Source organism: Uloborus diversus, chromosome 1 (genome assembly GCF_026930045.1).
Source record: "Uloborus diversus isolate 005 chromosome 1, Udiv.v.3.1, whole genome shotgun sequence".
Taxonomy (NCBI): domain Eukaryota; kingdom Metazoa; phylum Arthropoda; class Arachnida; order Araneae; family Uloboridae; genus Uloborus; species Uloborus diversus.
In genome coordinates this window covers 214,772,045-214,792,893 of record NC_072731.1, presented here as the reverse complement: position 1 = coordinate 214,792,893, position 20,849 = coordinate 214,772,045, and the positions used below count along the sequence as shown (strand labels likewise).

Here is a 20,849-nt window from a genome sequence, read left to right as displayed (position 1 = left end):
GGTTATCAATCTCCACATTCATTTTGCAACATTAATATATACATCTCAAATTTTGATAAAACTTACCTCATTTTCAAACTTTGCAAACAATGGTTACCAAATTTAATTTACTCAAGCTGAAATAATCAAAAACATGTACTAAGGGTGGTTCAAATTTTTTTTTCTCTCAGGTCGAGTCCAAGACGCCCCTTATCTTTTTTAAACTTACTAATAGTATTGTGCTGTAAAAGTTTTAGCTTCTTTCTCAAATTTTAAGAGGTTGCTCAATGACCCCTTAATTTAACATTAGCCCTAGAATAGAAAAAGTCACAAATTTAGAAACATTTAATTTCCCCAGCTGTTTTTTTTATGTAAGTAATTATTTTATTGCAATGAATATGCATATAACTCGTGTAGATTATAGTGTGTAACATTGTTTTTTCAGTTCAATGTATTTTTTTAACCCCCTCCCCATACTTATGAAGTTTGAGGAGGGGGTCGAGCACCGGCTTTCAGTTGGGATAGGAAGTTAAAATTCTTCCAGTATTTTACTATCCACAAGTCTAAAAACATTGAGTGGTGCCCTGTTTTCTAGGAGAAACCTTTTTTTAAGTGTATTTTTGAACTACCCTAATGTACTAACACAAGTGAAGCAAATAACTGTAATAAAGAATTAATGTAAATGTAGCATATCTAATTTTCAATAGCAAGGAGCCACTGCCTTACATCAAGTGAAAGAACTGCGAAATTAACAATTGTGACATCTGTATCACGAAAATAAAGTTAATTGCTACAATAATCTGAACTAAAAAAATATGAGACCTAAACTTTTTCAATTATTGCCTTCCACCCCTCCAATCCATTGAATTCACAGCGCTTTTAGACTTTGGCCTGTAAAAAAATCATACATCTTTTAGCTTCACATATTTCCCCTGTTTGTTGCTCATAAAACAGGGGTGCTCCCCTCCCCAGTTCAATGGTACACCCCCCCCCCAATATTTCTGAACGCTTTAGCGCTTTTTTTTATTTTTAACCCTCTTTTTTATTTATTTTTTTTCCTATTTATTTATTTATAATTATTATTGTTTTGAAAGAAAAGTGTGCTCGCTCCTTTGCAATAAAATACACACACAGATGAAAATAATAAAGTAAAATAATATGAATAAATAATTAAAAAATCCCCCCCCCCAAATTTTGATGGCGCAACTTGCGCCATAATCACTCTTGTGGGCACATTGTCATAAAGTTAAATTTTGAGCAATGATCAGAAACTTCTTTGATGTGTAGATTTTTTTTTAATCGGATTTCTTTTATTTTGAAAGAAAGAAGGGCATTGAAAGTCTTTAAAGATCACTACTAAAATACTAAAAGATTATGATACTTCTGTAAAAAGAAACTTTCTAAGTTGAAAACTGTCTAATGAACTAAATTTACAGAACAAAATTGTTTAGAAGAATACGATTTCATTAATCAATTTAAAGAAATAATATAAAATATGAAAAGATTATTGCAGCTCATTAAGAACTTCAGTCGCTCTCGCAGACAAAACAATGTGCTGTGTATCATAACAACTTCAGAACTGCTGACGTAAACAAGCAGCCTAGGAAGAAAAGAAGCACCTTCTGCACACGTCCGCTGCCAACTGCTATGGCGCATGCGTCAATGGCAGAGAGTTGATAAAAAGAACTGCAAGGGGAAGAAGAAAGAGGGGAATGACAAAAGGATGAATGGGAATGGCGTTGAAAAAAACAAGGTTGAAAGTTTTTTTTTTTGACGTCATATACCGCAGGCTGCGCTTCAAGCTGCGCTTCAAGATCGATCGGAAATATGCAATTTTTCATTTTCCCTGACATTTCCCTGATTTTCGGCCATTTTCATTTTCCTTGACAATTCCAGGTTTTCCCGGTGCGTGGCAACCCTGAAATTGCAGAAGATAAAATACCGAAACAGTAGAAAAAAGGGGATTTTTGAGAAAACAAGAATACAAAGATGAATCAACTTGTATAGTTGTTTTAAATAACGAGATAGTTCAACAATAATTTCTTCCTTTGCACAACATAGAAATAAATAACATACAGCATGTAATTTGGCATTTCCCACAAGAATATTTTTGGTGAAACGTACACAGTAAAAAAGACAAAATTTATAATACATATACTATCTAGTAATTATACCCTGGGGGTAAGGGTTGAGGACGTTCCCAGGTAGTACTCCTTGTGTTATGATCAACATAATATTTCCTTCCATACTGGTCAAATCTAACTTCCCACCTGCAGAAAAAAATTAAAACATACATTATGAATAACAAATAAATACCTCTGTGCTTGAAAATTAAATAATGTTAGTAATTCATTCATTAAATACATTATGAATATTTTGCACAGCAAATGCCTCAAAAATATTTTTTATATCATCAAACTAGCATAAACAAGATGAGAATTCTTTTTACAGTTTCTTCAGAAAAATGTTGAACATTATAAATTTAAAAAACATTTTGATAAAATTCATCCAAACATTTCCAACCAGAGCTTCGGGGGGGGGGGGGATTTCAGTATGGCAGCTGGGCCTCCTCTGGCCATAAAACTTACACTCAGTGCTGCAGCAGGGAGGGAGGGAGATGCCATCCCCAAAAATATGTTTTTTATTGTAAAAATAATGCAAATATAACGTTAATTGATTAAAAAGTAATTTTTCTGTTGGTAAGTCACTCAAATATATTTTCCTAACTACAGCACTGGTGATACAGCTCTGATTTTACGCCACTCTCTGCCAGGGGACAGGTTTGGCAAAAACCCAGAGAAGTTGTTTCCAGGGTAGTAAATATATATTGATGTGTGACACTGTATTGCTCAGCCCTAGTGTTGAACTAAAATGCAAACAAACTTTAAATTCAACATCTAAACGTTTTCTCTTACATTAAAATTACTTTGAATGTGACAATATTAGTAAGTAACAATTTTAATCTTGTACAATGGTGTTTTACTATAAATATTATTCACTGTATTAAAAAAGCGTGTTTATGTACCAATTGTCAACAATTTAAATCAGTTTACTATTCGGTTGCAGAATATTCAAGTATTCGGTCGAACCGAATATTCAGTTTGTCTGCCAAATATGCAGTATACCAAGTATTCGGTGCATCTCTAATTTTGAGCATCAGAATCAACAATTAGAATTATCACTAGTAAAAAAAAAGATTGGCACTGATAACCAACTGCTTAATAAATTATTATTTAAAACTTGTTCTTTAAAAAAAAATATTTTAAGAGATTTCATGAAAACAGTAAATAAGCTGCTATCTGAATTTTGTGCGACAAGTATATTTTCTCAAAGCATTAAATAAATGAGCAACTATACCCCATCGGCAAAGGTTCTTCCTCTGTGTTATTATTGCTTTGTCGCTGGTTACTCGAGCGCTGAGAAGATTGAGGTTGTGTTGCTTGTGGGGTTTGACTAGTTGCATTAGATGAAGATGGTAAGGCTCCATTTATAGTTGGTGCTGCAATAGAAGTGGATGTCCTGTTTGGAGGAACACTATTGTTTACAGTGATGGAAAATGGTGTAACAGACTGTGCACTTGTATCAGGTGAAACTAAAAAGAAAATAAATATTTAAGATACGATTCCCACACACACACACGCGGACAGAATTTTTTATAAAATTCAATGCTTAGTTGCTTAGGATGGAGACCTCAGAGCCAGACTAACATCAGTCCAAAAATTGCGATTTTTCGTTTATTAGTGCATTGTATATAGAAGCCTATGCATCAAGCCATGTGAACGCAATTCTTTTCTAAAAAATACTTTTCAATTTTTTTTTCTTCTGGCTCTGAGGTACCGATATAACAAGTAATGTACTATCATTTAGATAAAATACATTCCTTGCTATACATTTTAATAAAGATATGTTTGGAAAACTTCAAATTGATTATCGCATACGCACAAATCATTAAATTCAAGAGATATGCAATTAAAGAAGAAGACTAACACAAAATGTTAACTTATAGCATTTATTTAGAACATTATACAGCAAGTATTCAGCAAGAAGATGCGTTAAAGTTGGGATTAATAACCTAAGGTTACAAACTAAAAATAAATTATTTGTTAATGAAATGCTGTAAGATGTCATATTAAAGACAACAATAATGATACTGCAACAAATACAGTAAACTCCTAATTATTTGTGGGATAGGGTGGCACAGTAACTGCGGATAAGCAAAAACTGCGGATAATCCGAATAATGGATAAAAAAACGATACTAATAGCAAAAAAGTAAAAAGAACATTCACATATACATTTAAATTATAGCTAAAAAGATTGCTACATTGCATCTACTATTATTAAATGTAAAAAGTACATGTAAAAGGTTTAAAAAAAAGCAAAAACACAATCATAAATTTAAAAAACATCAACAACAATTTTTTTTTTAATGTGAAAAGACTTGCGGATTATTTGACCACTGATAATCGGGAGTTTACTGTACAAGTTTTGTCCACTTAGCAATGGAAATTTAAAAAATAAATAGTAAACCTATCCAAATTAATTACACTTACAAAATAAATACATGCATTATAAGAAGAAATATGCTCACCAACAGACGGGGATATCGTGGAATCATTAACAATTGCTGGTAGAGACTGATGACGGCTATCATTTTGCAACCTACGAACGCCGCTGTTAGGTGACAACCCGTTTGCAGGAGAGACATTTCCACTTGGGGAGGCAGGAATATGGTTGTTGCCACGCCTTGTTCTGATTCTCACACCACCACTCACGTTGTTTGTCATAAAAGAAGAATTTGCATCTTCAGTTGCGGACAATCTTTGAGTGTGATTATTTGGTCGTATGCTAAGATTAGATAGGTCATCTGTGGGATGGAAAAAGACATGCATTTGATACATTTTAAAGTATTTTTAAAAGGTAGTTGTGGTGTAGAACTGAAAATCAATTTTCAATTAATTAGGTTTCAGTGACCTTGGAAGGTTTGATGTCATTGGAAAAGAGGGGGAGAAAGAAATATGAGAGTCTAAAATTAGATTTTTCACTTATTAAATTTAAATGGATGTATTTATCTACATTTGGTTAATCATTGTCGATATATATATATATATATTTGAAAATTAAGAAAGACTGGATATGCTGCATAGAGATAATTGTGAGTTTACTGTATTATATTAAGAATGGTTTTTGAGACACAGTTCTGTTTCACAAAAAATAAAAAAGAATGAAATGAAATATAAAATTTTTCATATAATGAGTCACATTACAAGAATATTTTTATTAAAAACAAGAAGTTCTGTCTAGAACTAGACGAGCCTACTTTCCCGTATACCCATACTACTTTCTAGTTCCTGATCAATATTCTCAAAAATAGCTAAAATCGCAAATTTTTTCAAACATATTTTAAAAATACTTTAAGCTGATTTCTAGGAATAAAATATTAGTCACTCATCTAAAAAAATTAAATGCGTAAAAAAAAGCAACTTTTAAACAAAGCAGCTAATATACTTTTTTCCATTAAAAAAAATCTTTAACAGCTTTCTAAACGGAAAAATAATAATTAAAATTAATAAACTCATTAAAATAAATACATCATATCAAAAAAAAACGTTTCTTTTTTCCCTGTTGCCAAAATCAATTTTTTAAATGAATTAATGCGCAAAAAAAAAAAATCGTCTGCGCATATCTTTATATAAAAACATAAATGACTTTGAGTTTATTCGCCGAAAACTGAATACCTAAATTAAAACTTTAGCGTAAAAATAAAAACAAGTCAAATCAACAATAATTATTTCACAGTCAAAACCACAGCTATGGAGTCGGAGTCGGAGTCAATCTCATTTTGGGGTAAAGGAGTCGGAGTCGAATATTTAGGAATCAGAGTCGGTCATTTGTCCTCCGTGTATCAATTTTTGCCAAAGCTACGAAGTCAGAGTCGAAGTCGGGAGTCAGAGTCCGATTAATTGTCGGGCATAGGAGTCGGAGTCGGAGTCAAGTGCACCTAAATTCTTGGAGTTGAAGTGTGGAGTTTGGCCTCAAGAGCTATTTCCAACAAAATTTGTTTGAAAAAAAAGTTCCGCCTTCAAGTACGGAATCTACATTGACTTTCAGTTTCCCCATAGGCACTAATGTTAAATGATTTGAACTGTTCAAAATTGAACGGAAAATTGTTCAAATCAAAAAGATATTTTATATACAAGTTTTTCATCAAAAGATTTTTCCTACAAAGTTTGAAGCAAATTCACCTCACAGTTCGGAATTGCCTTTAATTTCCCCGTAGGTGCTTATGTTAAGTTTTTTTTGAATTGTTCGAAATTGAACAAAAAATGGTTCAAATCAAAAAGTGAAATATAGGAATGAGGTGTCCTCGTCGAGGTCTTTCGAACAAAAAAAAGTTTGTTTGAATCGGACTATTCATTCAAAAGTTATTAGGGGGGGACAGACAGACCAAAAGACATTTTTCCCTATCTCAATACCCTACTTTCCAATTTTAATTTTTCAATATTTATTTAATTATATACATATATATATATTTTTTTTTTGACTTTTTTTTGTTTTTTTGCGATATTTTTAAGATGCATTAAGCCTTCTTTCATGCTTTTTTCTTCTTTTTCTGACTTTTACTGGGAAAGTAGGCTAAAAAGGGGGACTTTGATAACTTTAAAGCTCAATCTGTGGAGTTAGTTAATGATCTAGCTATTACATACAGGTTATAAATAAGGTAATAATAAAGAATTTTCATCAAAATTTATCGAAATAGTAGATAAATTCAATATCATTACACCAATTCTTACTTTAAAAAGCATATGTAATTTGAATATTTTTGATATTAAGTAATATATATGTACAAATTGAGTAGGCCTTTGCAATTTTCAAAAAATCACAATAAATCATAAAAACAACAATTTGGACAAATGTTTACTAGAAAAACAAATAAATAATATTCTCTGGTTTAGTTTAGTGAATACTTTTAATGACACTTTTCTATCAACAAAACTCAAACCTAAATAGATTTTGTAAGACTTACAATATACCAAAAATAACTTTTCGTTACCTTCATTAGATATACTTTCAGTGTGACCTCGTAAAGGAAACCTCCCTAGATCAATATGCAAACCATCTAAAACAGTAACTAAATGGCTTGATGATCTTCCAGTTTTTCCATTTACATTCAGTTCTACAGGACAAGGCAATTTTTCCACTATAAAAAAATTACAAAAGTAAAATAAATAAATAAATGAGAAATAAATTGAAAAGATAAGAAAGTAAATTGCATGTTACAAAAGAAAATATATTTATGCATAAATGAATCAGAACAGTAGTTTTAAATAAGATGAACTTGACCTTTTTTAAAGCAAGACATCAGATATCATTACTCAAAATACTTTTAGAATAAACAACATTTACAACAATTAACTGAAAGAATTAATGAAAACAAATTTATGTAGCATTATAATTTATTGATTTCATCAAATGTTTAAAATTTGTATTTCAAAATTTAGTGTAATGATTTTTTTCTTTGCTGTCAAGTTTTCTGAAAGTTTGGTAAGCCAGGACTGAAAACTGCAAGTTCTGAGTGAAAAACATGCAAACAAAACAGATATTTTTGAAAGAAACACTTTTATTTTCATGAATATAACAGATACTTTTACGAAAATGTATAAAATTATTGTGCATAGTAAGTAAACTAGTTGCTGAACTTTACTTCCTATTCCTCGCAATTTAAGATGAAAAATGATCAAAAAATTTTTAGATTACACTAGCAAAAATACCCGCCGTTGCCTGGGTTAGTAATAATTATGAGAAACAATCGTTACTTGCCCTTGTTTTCTGTTTTAAGCGAAAGAATTTAAAACAACCTTTTTGACGTGATTAAAAATCGAGCTTCTTCCTTACTCATTAAACTAAAATAGCAATAAGTATAAAGAACAAAATAGTATTCAATTAGAAATGAAAGCACGACATTTAAGCATATACAAATTTGAAGAATTTCCGAAATATGAAATTAAACTTTACATGTTTAAAAAGATTTATCTGTTAGTACTTTTTTTTTAATCTAAAACCTTCTCTGTATGGCACGAACTGATGCACGAACTGTTTTTAAAAATGTAGCCGCCCGTGTTCCCCTTACACTTGCTTTAGTTATTTTGTGAAATTTCAATTTTTGTGGGCACTTGGTGTGGTTTAAAATCTTACCAAACTTGCGAGATTCATTTTGGGACACTTTCCATAATACTCCCCCTCCTTACTAATTTTTATTATGGAAATATTGTTGCCAGATGCTGAGATACCTTTGGTCGAAATAAAATGGCGCTAAACGGTTTCATCCGAAATGTTTCCAAAATAAGTAGTAAAATTTGGCGATTGTTTGAAATCGTGCAAAAAGAAAAATTAATGGAAGTTTTTGTGCGGTTTATGGATTTGCCTAATTTAGTTGTTGAATTATTTTTGCACAGTATTTTTTTTTTTTTTTTTTAAGTATCTTTGATTGGCGATATTTTGTTTATATGGTGAAAGCTGAGAAACATTATTACGTAGTCTTTGGGCTCAAAAACACCGACAGTGGAAAAAACTGCCAAATGCATCAGCTACTGAAATCTTTCTGAAAAAGTTCTGGCGATATTTCTGCTGGTTGGTTGGATATAGTGAGCAAGTGTCCAATCAGCATAAATAATAATAATAAACCATTAATTACATAAGTTCCGTTTAAAAGTAAAACTTATCACCCAAATCCATTTATTTTTAGCCAATCTTGTTGAAAAAAGTTACTTTAAGATTTGACTTGAGAAAAGCCTCAAAAAGTCAGACGAAAAGCAAAAATATTCAACAATACAACAATTCGTGGGAGTTGAGATGACACACTAAATAATGACTTGGGTTGATGAAAGCCTTCGAACAGGGAACAAAAAAGCTCATAACTCGTTTTTTATACAACTTAGAAACTTCGAACAGATGCTATCTTCAGCAGAAAAATTGGCGCTTTCATTGTATTGTGACATATAATGTTAATATGTGCACGTTTTTTTCCACCCCCATATTGGGGCATTTATGCGAAAATTGGGACTAAAATTGCAATAAAAAGGGATCTATCAATCGGATTTTTTTCGAACTGGTCCATAAACCTTCCCAGTACCAAACTGAACAAACGGTGAAAGTTTCAGCCAAATCTGCCGGGTAGTTTCTGAGATCTTAGGGAACAAATTTACCAAACTCCATTTTTATATATATAGATTAATTTGTTGCTGCATGGGTGATTTAATTTTTATTGATACATGTCAGCTGAAACATGCCTTTTATGCAGCAAAAGTTGCAGAAAATTTTTTCCCTTATTTCTCGAGAAATTATTCAAAGTGAATTTTATACATCATCCTGTTTCTGACATCAGTTTCTGTAGGTCCATGAAAATTTCTTATACTAATAATGTTAAAATATTATTAGTATAAGAAATGATTTTATGTTGCGCTCTTTCAGAAAATCCACTTAACATGTTTTTCTAAAAACAGATAAAACCATTTTCTCTATTTAAGATTTACAAAAACTTCTTTTTTTTTCGGGGGGGGGGGGTTCTTTCTTTCAAGATAAATCTGTTTTAGGTGTTTAAAGCTGCTGTGGAACTTTTTGTTCTGCTTTGTTTTGTTTTTTTTTTCTGTGTTAGTTGTTTGACGAAAAAATTTCTTTTGATCGTCTGATTACAAGATTGTTTCTTTTCAGCATGTAAAAACCATTTTCACTTCAAACAGTTACTTTCTAAGGAACGGCATTTAAATTTCTATTATTTATCTAAAAAAAAAAAAAAAGATTTGTTGCCAAATTTAGAAAGCAGAGATTTAGCTCAGCTTTTACACTACATGGATTTCAACTTCTCTTGCATTATCTGCGTAACATGCTTTTACAAGAGAACTGGTTTCAATTGGTCTCTTAGAGAGAATTTGTTTCAGTACCATAATATTTTTTTTTCATTCGTGAACGTTTAGTCACTGCATTCTCTACCTGAAAAAAAAGCCGTCTCAATTCAAAGCATCATAACTCTGAAACCATTTTTGTTTGCGATTAAAACCAAGAATTAAATTTAATTAACAAACAAGTAAATATTATATTTATCTCATTAGTGCATTGGGTAAGTGTCAATTTATAAACAATATGCTTAGATTTTTATCTCCGCCCCTCGTTTTACGTTTCTCGCTTGATGCAATTTTTATCACTAGTTCAACAGAATACATAAAATCAGGGTTCCACTGTATATTATATATAATTCAAAAAGCAAACAAATGTTACATCAGAATAATTTTGCCTGCATTGACCTATTAAAATTGAGGGGGGGGGATATAAAAAATGTTTCTTAATTCTAAAAACTATTTCTATAAGCTTGGATCGTACTAAAACGTTTGAAATAAACTAAGTATATGATTTTTTGATTGCAATACCCAAAAATTGAAGTTGATCTTAATGTACATATGTTTATGTTAATTTTAAAGCAGCCAATAAATTTAAATTAAAAATTTGAGCGAAAAAATAGGCGGTATACAGCTGTGTACAAATAGCTTTTATTATACTGCCTATATTTCTTCTTTCAAAACTTTTAATTTTAAATTTATTGGCTGCTTTAGAATTAACATAAACATACATACACTCAGATCAGTTCAATTTTTGTGTGTTGCAATCAAGAAATCATATACTTAGTTTATTTCATACTTTTAAGTATGATCCAAGCTTATAGAATTAGTCTTTTAAAATTAAAAAATATTTTTTGTATTTTATTTTAAAGTTGTTTGGTTTTAAAATTTATTTGAGGTGAAAATTTTGAAAGTTATAACACATTTTCTTGTTACCTATCCTTATTAAGAAAAAAAATGGTATCAATTTTCATTTTAATATGAATGTATTGTGCATAAAGAAAGAATAACTTTTCTTTTTCATTACTCTTTTTTCAGTACTGTTGGTTTGTATGCTCGAATTTAAAATGAATTTTGTTCAAGTACAGTGAAAAAAGGAAAGCTCTTAAAAGCGCCCACATATATTCGTACATAATTGCTGAAGTTCTGATGATTTGGTTATTTGTTCATTTCGCACTGAGGAAGGAGGCTATTGCCTCTGAAACATGTCTGCGTTTTTAAAAACTTTTTATCCTTTTTGTGCTTTTAAACATTGTTCCATTTTTATCTAATTTACCTGCACAAAGCTATCGCTTTTCAATCTTGAAACTGATTTGTTAAAATTTATTGTCAATTCATTTATTCAATTTTTCATTGTTTATGGCAACAACCAACAAGCACAAATATTTTAAATTTATAATTACTATTATTTTTCATTGTTTCTGGCAACAATTCAAAACCGGAAGTAAACGCAGGATTATGACAGGCAATGTAAGTTAAGAAATAGTCTTTAAAAAGCACTTTAAAGTTTATTTTGGAGGTCAAACTTTTCTAAGTATATTATTATTTTGTGCTAGAAATCTGAAGTTTTCTATTTTTTTCAACTCCTTCAGAAAAACTGGAAAAAAAAAATCTATTTTCTCTTTCAAAAATTTCCTTTTTTCTTTTGCAATCTTTCCCATATATCTATGCGATATATAGTGAAATACTATTAGAACAAACTTTAAGAAACCGCAAACTTTGTTCATTATAATGTAATTGAAACAATATAATGGAAATTAAATTGGGACTGAAAATTTATAATACATTTTACTGAAGTAAATTTTTTCACAAAAAAGGATATTTCAAAGAAATTATATCAGGGTGGCCACTCTCTAGACAAACTCAAAATCCCCCGAGATTTCCAGGCTTTCCAAAGTAAAATTTCTGAAATTCCAGACACCACGAAACGTATTTCCGATTTTTAAATCTGATTTTGGAATATATTTAAACCACTATATCATAGAACACATCTATACATGCACACATACACAACTTTGTGTAGTACCACTACATTTTGTGTGCTTTGTGTTTTAAATAAAAATTGCTCACATGTGTCCCCCTTTCCCAGTGGCGGATGGGACAGCATGAACCCGCCCTGGCATTTAAAGGCTAGCCGGCCCCTTAAGAGTTGCTCCTTGAAGAAGACCCCCTCCCTCCTTTTTTTTTTTTTTAATGTGAAACAGAGAGCTTTCTAGGTTTGGGAGAGAGGCATCATGACTCCCTCTCAAAAATAGAAAGCTCTCTCTTTTACCAGTCATCCCTAGAATTTGAGGACTCAAATTAAGAGGTTTTGCATTTTAACGAATGAGGAAAAAAGGAATTAGTAATACGAACACCTACATAGTAAAAAGCTTAACATTCGTGCAGATGATAGGGGGTTCGGGGGCACTCCCCCGGAAAATTTTCGAAATTTTTGCTCCAAAAGCGTATTGTTAGACAATTTTTAGATAATCTTGGACAATGTTTCTGGGGGAGGGGGGGCTTTGGAGAGAATTCCCCAAGAAATTTTTTAAAATTAAGAGTCATAAAAACGCATGTGTAAGCTATCTTTGGATACTGTAGGAGAAGGGGTGGGTTTCAGGAATTAGGCAAAATTTCTCAATTGAAGTTCCCAAAGCGCAAATTTAGACGAGAATTGACGCTCTTTGGCAAAGGGGGATGTTTTTTTTTTAATTGAAGTTCTTTGACAAGATTATTACCGGTAAATTGACCTCCCTCCCCCCAAAGTAGTCTCTGTAGGCACACCTTACATGCAATAACGAATGAAGAGGGGAACTTTTCGCGCAACATCGCGCAAAAACAGACTGTATAATTGTAATGAAAGTATAAAGCGAAAATTCAGACGATCCTTTATGATGTTAAGGAAAGGAGGATTAGGAAGCGATCCCCCAGAAAATTGTTGAAATTTAAGTTCTAAGAACACACATGCATGGGCTATCTTTGATGGCGGGGGGAAACGGATAAGGTAAGCAATTTTCCGCGGAGCAGATGGGGCATTAGCCAGAAAAGAAGGTACATATACAATCTCAAAGGACTTCAGATGGACGACATGTATCAAGCCATCATGAAAACATTAGTGCAGAGTCCAGTGTTAACATCAGGCGATGTCTCCTGGAATTAGGCGCTTTGCGAGGCCAAAAAAGTACCTTCTACGTTTCTTATACTTTCCGTGTATGAAATGGGCCGTAGACAGAGGTAGAGAATGGGTTCAGCATTTGATTTAAGAGCAAGTAATTAGCAGATTTAACTATTGACAAGTTGAACCTATAATCGTAAGTACAATATTCTCCTCGGAAATGGTTACGAGTTTGTAGTGTTGAAAATGCACTTGAGGCGATCTTTGGTAATGTTAAGGGAATAAGAGGTTCGGGGGCTCTCTCGGAGAATTTTTGTGGAATTGTAGCTCTAAAAACGCATTTTTAAATGATATTTCGTGATGTTAAGGAAAGGAGAAATTCAGGGGCCGACGCAACGTCCGGAATTTTTTCTCATTTGTATAGACTTAATTACTTTTAGGCGGTCTTTACATAGGTTAGTGCGGGGGGGGGGGGGGGAGGACTTATCCAGCCATTTTTTTAATTGTAACCTTAAAAAACGCTAATGTTTTTTCACTAATTTTGTCAAGGATAGGAAGGCTGTCACTGGAAATTCTTGAAAATATTAAATCTAAAAAGGCTGGTTCAGACTATCTTTGACAATGGCAATGAAGACACAGATCCGATGCCCTCCCTCCCCCGGAATTTTTCTTTTCATTTGCTGATTCATTCTAGATGATAGTAGGTAATGTTAGGGAGTAAAGAGGTTCGGCGGTGCTCCCCGGGAAATTTTTCGAAAATTTAAACCTAAAAAATACGATTGTATTAGGTCTTCTTTGATAGCGTAAAGGGAACCGTCAATTTTTTGAAATTTAAGCTTAAAAATCGTTATTTTAGTCGCCTTCAATGACGTGAGGCGGAGGAGTTTTCGGAAGATTTCCCCCGCAAATTTTTCGAAATTGAAGTCCATAAAACAAAATTTAAGACGACCTTTATTGTTGCTGACGAAGAGTGTTGACGACGCTCCAACGAAAAAGCTCGAAGTTATCTTTTAAAACGCAGTTTTACGATCTTTGGTAATGTTTGTGGGTGAAGCTATTCGGGGCCCTCCTTCGGTAATTTTTCGAAGCTTAAATTCTAAAACGCAGTTGTAGATGATCTTCGCTGATGTTATCAAGGGTTCGAGGGCTCTTCCCAGAAACCTTTTCGGAATTGAAGCCCTAAAAACGTGTTTCATGTTTGTTGATATCAGGGGGAGGAGAGGTACGGTGACCTCTGAAATTTGTCTTGTTAGTGGAAGTCCTAAAAACGAAATTTTAGATTAGCTTTAAGGATGGTGTTAAGAAGTTTCTGCAAGCTTTGGCTGGTTACTCTCCTGGAGGCTATTCAAATTTAAGTCCTAAATACGAATTGTAGGCCATCTTTGATGACGGTAGGCGACAGGAGAAGGGACGGGGTTCCTATTTTAAAACTCTTTCCCGGCACTCTTTCAAAATAAAAGGTTTAAAACCCGTTTTTAGGCTACCTTTGTGGTGTAAAATGAAAGGATCAAGTTCGAGGACATCCCTCTCTTTCCCATTCTTGGCTAAGTCCCACTCTTTTGTTAAATTATTGATAGAAATGTTGTGGAGAAACCTTCCCCAGTATTTCTATTCCAAGACCATTGACCATTTCAGTTCTTTGATTTTTCGATAGTGAAATTTTCACTTTCCAGCCTGATGTTTGTACTTTTTTAAAATTAAAGCGTTTGGGATTCATTAAAATAATGCTTCCAGAATCTCTTACTAAAGTTTTGGTTTACTTTCGTTTTGTACATTTAGAACTACTGGTGTGAACATTCATTACAATATTTTAAATCTCTCTTACTTCATTTCAGCTTTTTTTTCTATTTAAAACATGCTTTGGCGGTCCCTATGAAACTGTCTTGATTATTTATCTATTCATTTTTTGTAATAAGCTAAAACTTGTCATGGGTTTGTACTATGTACTGAACACGTTTTTTTTTTTAAATAGAAGTTCGAAACATACATTTCAGCGGCCTCCAATAAAGAACCGTGAATGTTCCTAAATAATATCCAAAAATTGCATTTTCTTTTAAAATTTCGCTGAAAAAAATATTTTTGTCACTGGAATTTCAGTTGTTATTTTATTATTATTATTTCAATTTTTTTAATACTGAGAACGTCCCCCCCCCCTTTTTTCTGGTCATCACTAAATTGGCTGCCTCGGTTCGGTAGTCTCCCCTGGCGACGGCCCATCCCAGACATGACGTCTTCATTTTGTCCCTTACGAACTACAGGCAGCTTTAAGGTACTGGGCAGTCATGAAACTAAATTATCTTATAAACCGATGAATTTAACGACACACAGAAAAACATCTTATTACTCACAGCATGAGTTTGTAGTTTTTTTTTTTTTTTTTTTCAATTTTTGTAATCATTACTTTTTTTTGCAGAACCGGAACATTTCTTGAGAAATATTCCGGATTATTATGATATTACCATAGATATTTAAATATTTTCTTTACAAAATCGAAGAAAGAAGGAAAAGAAAAGAAAAATCGTGGATTGATTTTTTTTTTTTTTTTTTTGTACTATTCAATTGTAAAATTCTATGCCGCCCAAACAGAGGCGGCCCACCGGGCAAATGCCCGGCTGCCCGCCGGCCCCATCCGCCCCTGCCCTTTCCACTATATACTATTGAGATAAAATTTAAAATATCATGAATGTTGTTTAGAATTTGTTCTTCAGGTTTATTCAAATAGCCTTACAGCCATTTTGCTAAGTTAATTTCCTAATAATCTGTTTTACTTTACTTATTAATGCATAGCTGCAAACCTCAAGATTAAGCAAAAAGGAGACTAAAAGAACTTTCTGCGAAGCACGTGTTCAATGTGGGCATGTTTAAAAAAAAGGAGGTTTTACCTCTAGTTAAGTAAATTTTCCAGGTCAACAGTTTAATATATTAATAGCAATATTGGCAGGGAAAACTTTTAACAAAACAGAAAGAAAAGAAATCAATAATAATAGAAACAAATCCCGAACTTTCTCTCTCTCTCTCTCTCTATAAAAAGATATTTTCCCAATTTTAGTCAAACATTCAAAAAAAACATTAAATGCTGAACTCATTAATGTTTTGCATAATTAACCGTACGGAAATTAGAGCTCGCTGAATAGACGATAATGACAATAAGACTACAAAAAATGTAAAAGCAAAATTTTATTGATATCAACTAAGAGTAAAATTTGTAAATAACAAAAATCATAATTGCAAACACGAGTCGTTAACCCAAATTCTCTATCGAAAAGCGAAACCTACAACATGAGGGAGGAGGAAACACACATTTTCTGTTATAAATGTTCATTACATGTCCCTCTTTTTCTTTTCATAGCGTTTATTTTCAAGAAAAACGCAGCAAAAAATCTTTTCTTTTTTTTTTTGAAAGTATGGAGAGGATTTTGCAAATTTAATTTTTTTTTCTCTGAAAATAGAAGAATCTGAACTTTCAAGCGAGTACACCAATAGCAAAGTATAAAACAAACTTTCCCAATGCAACACACAAAAAGTCAATTTGAGGAAAATCACATGACCATCTTCACGGTAAAAGCCGATGCGTTGCCTGTCGTAATTTTCAGAGTTGATCACAAATTTCCCTGAGTTTTCCCCATTTTCCAGAGGTATTTTTAAATTCCCTGAGAATTCTCTGTTTTCCAGGTTCCCAGAGTGAGTGGCCTGGGTTTCTGTTCTATGGTATGGGTATTTGTTGCAACAGGATTTCACAGCAACTTGCAGCTGCAATAATCCATAACTTACATACCATAAAACTATATTACGCAAACAAAAGTATCAGCAATAAATAATACCCTAAAATAGAAACATTCACTTACATTTGCCATCATGCTTTACAAGAATTTTGTACAAATCAATAGATCCTTCTCCAAGAAGACCATCTTTCATAAGAGAACTGTGATTTAATACTTTAAAGTGAAGCTTTGAGTAAGGTGTGACAAGTCTGCAAAAGAAAATCACAATGCATTGAAAATGAAATGCTAGAATTAAGCCTAACGAGTAGTAAATAAATGTCAAAAACTATCACCAAGAATTTATTTTAATTAAGTGTAATTACAGAATACAACACATGCAAAAAATTTTAAAATAAACATATCATAATAAATATATGTTTAAATAACATATAAACATAATAAAGCTCATTTTACTAATTTTACTGAAAAGTAAAAATAAAGCATTTCAAAAGACCCTTGAGAACCCTGTCTAAGGTGCACACCACCATGCTAAAAAAAATTATGTTGACTTGCTTGTAAAACGATCAATTATAATCGAAACAGTGGTCCTACCGAGACACAGAGACACACAATTACATATTAACTTTCTGCCATATAATTAGAAAGTATTATAAGGCATTAGAAAAAAAACAAGCAATTTAAGGTAACTTACATTGGAAACTGTTCACCCCATTTTGGATTACAAGTATTTTTACTATATTCTGTTTTGACAGGAACACCTCCATCAACACTTAACTCCACATATGGGCTCGGCTTAAAAAGGACGCTTGAAGAGTTGAGCTTTGCAGAAACAACTGTGTGAAAATTAAACAAATGTTAAAACACAATAAACCTAATAAGATTAAAAGAAAACAAGAAAAACACTAATACACTCACTTGTAACATTTAGCTCAAATAAAGAGCTGCTCTGACGTAAGGCTTCACCCATCGCCAGAAGTTGAAGAAAATATCTAAAACAGAATAAGAGGACAATTTACAAAATGCGTATGACATGAAATTCATGTTTCAAACTCTGACAGTTGCAAATTTTTGAGAAATCAGAGAAAATCAAGTAACATTTCACAATATGTTGAAAACTTTGAATTGAAAAAAGTCAACAGGTTAATGATTAATACTGTTTAAAATCTCACGCCAAAAATAGCCACATTAAAAATGTCAAAAACCATTTTCGATATCAAAAAATTAAATAAGAAAGAGAACACATTTTACTAGGTAATTGATACTGCATATAACAATAATGACCAGACCTTGAGAATAGCAAAGGTTAAGATTGATACCTAGATCCAGTGGCCCACTCAGGAATTTTTACTGGGAGGAACTAGAATTTTTTAAAGGAACTCTGATACGTGAAGTGAGAGACAACATCAGTAATATTTCAACAGCATCCTCCCTCCCAGTTTTATGTAGATATTTTTTTTTAATTTCGTATTATTAAAGTTTTATTACAGTTGTATTTTGATTATATTCAAACTTTATGAATTTTCAGGAAAGAAAAAAATAGTGTTCTTTCCTGTTCTCAGTGCTTCCTCTCTTCGTCTATCGAACTACAAAATCAGTTTAAATTTTTAAATGATCTAATTATGCTCAAATTAGGAAAAAAAACTTGAGTAAAGAAAACTGCAGGAAATATTATTTTTTAAAACAGAAAGATGAATCTCATTGGAGGATAAGTCTCGGAAAAAGATATCTGCAGCAGCTGTATTTCAAGCGAAGTAATTTTTGACCATTTTGTGAAATTTCCAAAGTTAAAGACCAAGAAACGCAATTTCAGACCTTTTCTTTGGCCTTGTCAAAAGGCCAATGAACTTTTCTGAATTCCGTGTCTACGGGAGGGGCTTAAGCCCCTTAGCCCAGTCCGTGGGTGCGCCACTGCCTAGATCTCTCTGCTCTTGGCATTATGCTGCCGTGCGCAGGTAAACGGCAGTATTTGCAGAAATGAGTTTTCGAGATATTTGAAGAAACGTGTTTTAGATTCAATACTAACAATAGGGAAATAATGGAATTAGACTTTTTTTTGCGTCTGTTTTTCAGCGGAAACCAAATAAGCGAGCTTGTACAATAAAGATAACATACAGTAGATGACGAAAATGCAAAAAAAAAAAATGAAAAATTTGCAGTTACTGCCCTTTACCTGCACATGGCAGTATACATTTCAGGTCTTTAAAATGCTAATAATATGGTATCACTAATTAAATTTCTGTCACTTTCAGTGCTTTGTGAGGTATGTAGAAACACTAGGAGTATTTTCGAATAGAGTAACCATATGCACCGGTCCGTTGATTTGACGATGTCACAGTGATTGGCCATAGGATATTGTCATTATTTTTCATCAATTGGTAGCTGCATTAGAATGCATCTGGGTCACTGGTTAGCCGGTTACTCTATTGGAACATGCCCTACATGAAATAACCAAGTCTGAATACAGTAAAACTACACTAGTTAAGTGCTTGACAAAAACTATTCTAAAACTAGAAAATCTCCCATCAAGGTATGACAGGTGAAAATTACTTCTACATTTGAACAAATAAATTGGTTGTTTGGTGATATTTTGATAGTTGAAATTTTAACCTTAACTCCAGTGGATGGACCCTAACTCCAGTGAATGGCTTTCATTGTGGACCACTTTTTTCATTTCTATATTTTCCTAAAATGACAGATTTACCAGTAAAACAGTTAATAAGTTACCAGATTCACAGACTTAGATAAAATGAAAAGCTTTCTGAGAACACAAATCCTAACTGGAAAATTTTCTGCAAATGATTATTTTACCTAACTCACCCTTGAATAAAGAATTAAATTTACATTCAAATATGAAAGAGGCCAAAGTGCTTTAAATTATTTATTTATTACAACAACTTAAAGTTTGTGTTTAATTTTTACCAACTGAAGAAACTGCCAACACCATTATTCTTTTCACACATATGTGCTTTAAAAAACTTTTGGAGTAAGGCTTTAACATTAAATAAACTGTGATTTTTTAAATAAGTCCCTTTTTTTTTGTATTTTTTTTCCATTAATAAAAAATAACTTTAGCAGTTTGAAAAAAATTTCTGCAGAGCCAAAAATTTTCGTCTATATCATGCAATACTGCAGATCCAGTTCAGCCTAATTGAAATAAAGCATTTCCCTTCATGTCAAACATTTCTAAAAAGTATTATCAAATTATTATGCCGTGGCACGAGTTTCATTGTTAATGAAGTCAGCATTAATCAATCATTCGTTATTATTTTTATGAGGATTTTAACAAATGCAGAGATTCAACCGCTTTCAGTTTATATCAAATTTTGGAGCAGCTAAATTAAGAATCCATAACTATTATCAGAGCAAAAAAACATTCAGTTTTCTAGCACTAAAACTCAGTGCAAAGCGGATGGCCAAGCAACAGCAAAAAATTCTACGATTGCTTTCTTTAAAATTATCCAGGCAGGAGCACATAATGCTTGGAGAGGAATCCTCCTTTCCAAAGCGAAATTCAAATCTTGAGTGTTAATAACTGGTTTTGTATGTCATGGGGGGCCAGAAGAAATTAACTTCTGTATCAAAATTGAAACAAAATCCATTTACTTCTCTATATCAGTCATTACTATAACATATCAATTTTACAATATTTTTGAAGAACTAATTTCTTTTTTGACTGTGAAATGCTTTATTTTTAGAGATCAGGGGTAGGAGCTGTTAACCCTGTTGTGGTGATATATATTGGACTCTGTTTGACATTACAAAATTTGCAGTTGTGGTCCTATGTACAGCAGTGTCCTGGACACATGTCGAAACTGCAACACATAAATTTTCGCGAACTTAAGATGGCACCAGGCCTGTCAATCTGACATTTTCCGGGGGGGGGGGGGGGGGGGTCAAATGGTGTGTTATACCAAACACAAATTATACCAAAAAATGCCCAAAACAAAGCCCATTTATGTGTCACATATTAATTTCTCAAAGTCAGGGAAGGAGTAATTATTCCCCTTCTGATTCCCCTAAATGACAGGTCTGGATGGTACACTCAGAACACAATCCAGGGATACTTGTATGATTTATAATACTCTGCTTACATTTTATGACCATCTTGAATTTACCAGGAAGAAAAAAGTTAATAGAAGTCAATAGATTAAATACTACA

At 32.5% G+C, this 20,849-nt stretch overlaps 1 protein-coding gene across 1 annotated transcript in view; it reads right to left on the bottom strand.

Annotated features, from left to right (window-relative positions):
- Positions 1–20,849, bottom strand: part of LOC129224810 (E3 ubiquitin-protein ligase Su(dx)-like) — a 49,029-nt gene that overhangs the window by 26,999 nt on the left and 1,181 nt on the right. Inside the window, exons 2-8 of the mRNA XM_054859360.1 lie at positions 17,606–17,679; positions 17,382–17,523; positions 16,814–16,938; positions 7,033–7,179; positions 4,570–4,845; positions 3,337–3,571; positions 2,154–2,249 (exon numbers count right to left, since the gene is read on the bottom strand). Of these exons, the coding sequence (XP_054715335.1) occupies positions 2,154–2,249; positions 3,337–3,571; positions 4,570–4,845; positions 7,033–7,179; positions 16,814–16,938; positions 17,382–17,523; positions 17,606–17,657 (1,073 nt within the window). The 5' untranslated portion in view covers positions 17,658–17,679. The remainder of the gene's footprint in view (positions 1–2,153; positions 2,250–3,336; positions 3,572–4,569; positions 4,846–7,032; positions 7,180–16,813; positions 16,939–17,381; positions 17,524–17,605; positions 17,680–20,849) is intronic.